General features: G+C 34.4%; 1 protein-coding gene across 1 annotated transcript in view; it reads left to right on the top strand.

Annotated features, from left to right (window-relative positions):
* The window catches only part of CBG25405, a gene marked incomplete at both ends in the record, with an annotated part of 1190 nt that extends 945 nt beyond the window's left edge, over positions 1-245 (top strand). Inside the window, one exon of the mRNA XM_045241254.1 lies at positions 88-245. Within this exon, the coding sequence (XP_045098802.1) occupies positions 88-245 (158 nt within the window). The remainder of the gene's footprint in view (positions 1-87) is intronic.
* Between the last annotated feature and the right edge of the window lie 6750 nt (positions 246-6995).

Below are 6995 nucleotides of genomic sequence, written 5' to 3'. Positions count from 1 at the left end.
GATATATAGGCTCAAAGTGGACGATCCGGGTGTCGTTCTATTAGAGGTTTTACGGTATATATATAGGAAAAAATTCGTAACTTTCAGGTATCAGGATATTCCATTCAATCAAAAAACCGAAACGTTTGGCAGAGTTATCGTCAGAGCTCAGGAAAGATGGAATGTATCAAACAGATCATAGAAGATTGAAAGCTGCCCAATTCGCTGCAAAGACCAATAGTTCGATGATGCAAAAGATTTATTGAGAAGAAGGAACATATCTACAACAGCTAGCGAACGATACAACCTTTATTTTGAATCTGTTTGCAACAATGTCATGGAGTTCATTAGTGTCACACTTGCCCGAATCCAATATTGTAAAAAAAAAAGTGCTGCATTTCTCCTCACCAAAGTCTATCAAAATCTTCTAATCTCCCCCAAAAACTCCATTTTTCTTCTTTTCACTGATTCCTTGTTTTTTCTTTCTCATCATTTTTCCCTCTCACTGATTATTTCTCATCCTCTATCATTATTTTTTCCCCTCTTTGAAATAAGTACATGTGATCTCTTTTTCTTCCTTTTTCTTCCTTTTGGTTTCTGATAAGACATGTCGTGGGATCAGTCAAGTGAGTTTTTCTCACGACTTCCGGTCACACTTATATTTTTTTTGGATAGCCTTTCATTTTTTGATCTCCCCTATTTATCACAAGGTATGTACGCCTCATTTTACCAAGAAAACTACAATTTTTTGTGTTACTCGGAATGTCTAAAAAAATATGTTTTTTGTGTTCAATAAATATAGTTGTCTCGGATTTTCATTGCCTGGAGTAAATAGTTTATATACCACATAGTAATTTTGAGGCTAATTGCTCTAACAGAAGCCCAACCCTATATGTGTACGTTGAGCTCAATTATCTAAATTCTTATGGGAGATATCAAAAATCTGTTAAAGGTGGGGGGACATGAGAAAAATAATGTTGTCGAAATTTCGTTTAAATATGCTCCTCGAGGAGTTGAATTTGTCGAGGCGAGTGTTGAAGGTGCGGCGCCGCTACCGACTGAGCTACGCGTGCAAAGAGAAACCCGCTACCCGATTGCATACATAAAGGCGAGGGCGACTGCTGTACGCAGAGTGACATTAAGCGTTGTACACCGTTACGGTAGAATGCATACTCTGGCCCCAAAAATCCCCCGTAAAATCTCCTGTCCCCCCACCTTTAACTGAAATAACAGTGGTGATATTTTGAGTCAGATACTTGTATAAGTTGTCAATGAAACTTGTAATTTTTGTGAATTTCGAAAGTTACCGTAAACACTCTGATAGAAGACCCCCCGAACCGCCGACTTTGAGCTCATGTATCTCGATTTCTGTGAAAGATATCAAAAAGTGGTCAACTGAAAAATGTTTTTTACAATAACAAAACTATTTCGTCAGTTGACCAGTTTTTGATACCTTTAACATGAACCGAGATATATGGGCTCAAAGGTTACGTTACGGGTTGGATGATTTTCTATTAGAGTGTTTATGGTAAATGGTTTTTTTGTTGAAAAAAAATTGCGACGAGTGAATGAATATAAAATTCGGAATGTGGTTGTAACTGTTTTGAAACTGCAAAATTTTTTCACCGTTTTACTCATGTTACAAATTATCACACATTCTCTGTAGTTTTCGAGCATCGATCAACTGTCATATGTACAAAATAAAACAAACTGTTTGGAATGAGTTGGTTTTGCATACAGTTAGTACACCTAAACTTCTAAGAATTTTGAGAATACTTTTGATTGGCTCCGCCCACTTTGATCCGATCTACAAAATCGGTCGACCAAAAAATAATTTTTTTTTCTTTTTTGAGATAAAAGCGAAATCTTTTTTGGAGTATACATATTTTGTCGCTCCCCCCCCCCCCCAGGGGCGCAACCGTCTAATATATCTCCCAGACGTGCTTGTGTGATAGCACGGAGGGAGTAGACTCATTCCGCATCATTCAGTCGCTAACAAGGTTCACACGAAGCTACAACACCACCATTGACACTCTACAGTAACAACTTCCCAATCAGACGTGCCAAGCAATCTGCGTCTCTCAACATCACGTGCTCTCTCGCACCTACCGAAGAAGCGCTCCATCGCACAATGTTCTACAGGACCAGCGGCAAAGGAGACTCACCAACCGCCAAGCAGGAGCAGACACACTCTCTCATAACTCTATGCTCTCTCCCCTCCTTGTCCCTGCGTCTCTAACTTCCTCTATCACTGATCAATTGTCATCCTTTCCCGGATCAGTCGTCCCTCCGGCATTCGTGTAGAGAGGTCGCTCCTTCCTTCGCTCCCTTCTTGTCACCCCTATTCACTAACATCTACTGTATCCTTCTGGGATCTCTGTTGCCCAGCTAGTGTCAATAAACACGTTGTGAACCAATCCACTGTTAACTACCATCTCAACGGAAGGAGCCAAGGGTTGCATAGCAGTCACGGTTCGCTAGGAGTGTGGGCTCATCACCCCTCAATCCCTAACCGCGACATATTTTGTTATGTCAAGCATTTTTTTATGTTGAAACCAAAAAATAAGGGTCTCATCTTCCAATAGAAAACCTATGATTTTTGAAAAAAAATATGGAACATTTTTTCAAGATTCTCTAGCATGTGAAGATTTGTTTTCAGGAAGACATCAAAAATGTAAAATTATTCAAAAAGACTGGTTTTTACAAAAAATGTATGTTTTTCAAAGCTGAAAGCCCAAATGTATGATTGAGCTACAGTGAAATCAACACAAACTCATCGCTTAAATCATATTTTCCTAGAACAAGTTTTTCTCAAAATTTTTGATTATTTATTCAATTTTTGTGTTGATAATCAGTTACATTGTGATATTTTATCAAAATACTCGTGAACAGAGCACAAACTTCCGTTAGAATTTGCTCCAATATAGATGCATGTGTAAACTAGAGCTAGCTGATGTTTTGAACTGAAATAAAACGTAAATCAATCAAAAATGTTATTTAAATGTATAATTTGATTGATTTCCAGAAAAATTTTGAGAAAAAACTTGTTCTAAGAAAAAATGATTTAAGCGATGAGTTTTTGTTGATTTCACTGTAGCTGAATCAAGCATTTGGGCTTTCAGCTTTGAAAAACATACATTTTTTGTAAAAAACCAATCTCTTTGAATGATTTAACATTTTTGATGTCTTCCTGAAAACAAAGCTTCACATGCTAGAGAACCTTGAAAAAATGTTCCATATTTTTAGGAGGTCGTGTTCATAAAATGTTCGGAAAATTTTTTCGGACTTCAATAAAAACACGAAATTTTGTGTTTTTTAAATTGCTCATATGTTTATTCATCTTTCGTCAGAACATTTCAAGACTCTAACTCTTCTCGGAAAAAAGTTATAGTCATTGGAACCCGAATTTTGATTTTTGAGAGGTTTTCTTTGATAAATCTGAAAATAGAGTGAAATTTGCACCGGTCTTGCTTTTAAATAATGCAATTGTGGTGACAATGTTCAAATTCACAAAGAAAGTAGAACTTTAAAAAAACTGAAATTCAAAAAGAAAATTGGAAATTTCTCAGTAGTCAAAAAAATCAACATTTGGTCGAAATTCGTTGTTCCGGTCCTAGAATTCTTTGATCAGAACATAAGTTTCTAAAGCAAAATTTTATGAGAAATTCGAATCTGCAAAATAAATAATGGAAAAACATACCCAGGATAACGAAAAATTGGAAAATTCACAGAATTTCCAAAAATCATAGGTTTTCTATTGGAAGATGAAACTCTTATTATTTGGTCTCAACATGAAAAATGTATGAAATAACAAAATATGTATACTCCAAAAAGATTTTTGCTTTTATCTCAAAAAAGAAAAAAAAATTATTTTTTGGTCGACCGATTTTGTAGATCGGATCAAAGTGGGCGGAGCCAATCAAAAGTGTTTTCAAAATTCTTGGAAGTTTAGGTGTACTAACTGTATGCAAAACCAACTCATTCCAAACAGTTTGATTTATTTTTGTACAGTGGGTTGCTCGAAAACTACAGAGAATGTGTGTTAATTTTTGAGAATTTTCAGAAGTTTGGCATGCTAATCAATTTCAATTTTCGGATTAGCTCACCGACTACAATTATTTTAACTTTTTTAAAATTGCAACTTTCATGGGTTTTCATACAATTTATTTTCTGAAGAGTTTTGTAACGATTTTACCACTAATAAAAGTTAAATGACATGAAGAAAAAGGCCGTAAAAAAGGGTTCGCTCATAACTTATTTTTGAAACTGCTAAAATTTTTCACAGTTTCATCCATAACACAAACTAACAATTTTGGATTACAACTCAATGACTTCATTTTATTTATGAAAAGTTGATAGATTTCAAACATTATGAAATTCCAAGAAATCCCTTTAAAAATTCTTAAAAATTTAACATGTTTTCCTGTAATTTAGGCTTTCTTGATTTTTTTTCTTCATTTAATCCAGAATCGGTATTATTTGCTTGATAGGCAGTCGCGAACTTTCGAAATACTCAGCGATTACAATGATATTAACTCCACGAAATTGAAAAGTTGTAACTATGATTTTTCATTGATCTCATTCACTTTAGACATCAACATTTTTACCAAAAACCAATCAATTAGTAGTTGTTTTTTTTTGAAAAAATTCACCATGGTTGAATGAAGGAAAATTGCTTTATTTGATCATAACTTTTTGAAACCGCTAAACTTTTCTACAATTTCAGCTATATTTCAAAGAAACGTAATTTTCGTTTACAAATCCGTTGGTGTCGCGATCTCAGTGGTTATTTTATTTCTCTTTTTTTCCACCGGTTCGCAAAGCTTCCGGAGTTGTAAAATTGACAAAATCTATCGTATTCTTGACACTTGTTTCTATAGTTTAAGCTTTTTTGACATTCTTATTGTTCATCTAACCACATATTATTTACAAAAACATGCTAGACAAAATCAAACTGGATAGGAAATTTTCCATCTGCTTCACAACAAAGTTATAGATTCAGGAAAGTATTATTGGCTCATTATGTTGCGCTTCGAACATTCAAACTGAATATTTCTGTAATAGCGTTTGCATAGATTACAGTAATCAACTTTGCAACTTACCGTAATCTGTGAAACCGCCTCGAAATTTTGAAATTCTCACTGATTGTGAGTTTATTGCTATCTCTTCTCGAAAGTCATGAAAATAGCTCACAAAATTTGTTTTCAGATTACTCGACAACGAAAATTTATAAAATTGAAAAAAATGATAAAAATTTTGAAAATCGCCAATGCACAACTCATCAAAAACCATATGCTAAATAATTTTTATCAAATAATGTTGAAACTGAAAACATTCCCAATTTCCGCTTTCCAGAATTATCCATATTCTTTTCCTTCCGAAAAAAAAGATAAAAAACATATTCATTCCTTCCCCTTTTCTATATCGGATTATCTCCTCTCCCAATTTCTCTGCGTCTCTCGAATCCAATGACTCTCTCTTTGCTCTATAATAATATCAATTTTTGAGGGCTTTCAGTGTGTGGTGATGCACTCGGGGCTCTCATTCCCTTTTTTTTGTGAAGATAATCCTTCTTTCTATAGGATGAAAAATCTCATGCGTATGTGTCAGGATCATGTATTTTTCTCATTTTCGGATATGGAAACCCATAGATGTGGTTTTTCAGTTCTTAGAATATCGGAATTTCAGAATTTCAAAATGTATGAATTTTAGAACTTAATTTCAGAAATTCATAATCTAAAAATGGATTAGATAACCCTTTTCAGCAAAATCCTTTGTTTTCGGCTTGAATCGAGTCATTTTTGCCTTTGTAGCCTACTTTAAGCCTAATTCAGCCTATTTTAGACCCCTATTTAGCATTTTTAAAGCCTATTTTGATATATTACGTACTTCGATACTGTAAATTTCAAAATCTCAGAATTTCAAAATCTCAGAATCTCAGAATCTCAGAATCTCAGAACCTCAGAATCTCAGAATCTCAAAATCTCAGAATCTCAGAATCTCAGAATCTCAGAATCTCAGAATCTCAGAATCTCAGAATCTCAGAATCTCAGAATTTTTGAATTTCCGAAGTTCAAGATCTAGAATTTTAGAATCTCAGAATCTCAGAATCTCAGGATTTTAGAATTTTAGAGTTTTATAATTCCAGAATTACAGAATTACAGAAATTCAGAATTTCAGAATTGTAGAATCTCAAAATCTGGAATCTCAAAACCTATAATTTCGAAACTTCCAAAACCCCAATATTTTTCTCATACTATGTAATCATCAAACAAAAAATGTCAACCGAAAAATTTGAAATTCAAATTTTCTCTTTTTTTTTTGCAGCTAGAAAAAATTTTTCGATCAAAAATCGAAAAAGGCTTCATATAAATACTGCTTTTCACATCGACAAAACGACACACTGACTGTTCTTCTTTTTTCTCTTTTTTTATTTTCCGATTTTCCCAATTTTTATGTGTCCGTTTTTCCGGTCGATTCTGGGAAATTTTATGACATTTTTGATCGAGCTAGGGCATATTTTTCTCCTCTTTTTGGTAAGTATTGATCGATTTTCGTTTGGGGGGGGGGGGTTAGGATTTTTAAAAAATGGAGAAAATTCATGTATTTTCATGTTTATAAGGTTTAGCTAATAAAGCGATTATAGTAATGATCCAAAAACTCCCATTGTAACTTTAAAAACATTCCGAAACTTTGTCTTTTTCGTAAAAAATTTATGAAACTGGATATGACCTAATTTGATCATTCGATAATATCAAGGCTGTGCAAAAAGCGCTGAACCGCGGCCGGCCTCAGCCGCGGCTCGATTTTTGAGGCTGAGGCCGGCCGCGGCTTTTTTGCAAAAGCCGTGAAAAGCTGCGGGTAGCCGAGGTCGGCCGCGGATAGCCTCATGAAAACGCGTGAAGTGAAAATCAATTAGTTTTTGAGTAATTTCGTTTTTTGTCCTACTTTTAAAAAAAAATCTACGTTTCTCATGAAACAATTATTTCAAAAGGCCGTGAAAAGCCGCACGGCTA

This window comes from Caenorhabditis briggsae (assembly GCF_000004555.2).
Source record: "Caenorhabditis briggsae complete genome, chrI, whole genome shotgun sequence".
In the NCBI taxonomy this organism is placed as follows: domain Eukaryota; kingdom Metazoa; phylum Nematoda; class Chromadorea; order Rhabditida; family Rhabditidae; genus Caenorhabditis; species Caenorhabditis briggsae.
Note: the sequence above shows the minus strand (reverse complement) of the source record. Positions and strands in the feature narration are given on the sequence as shown.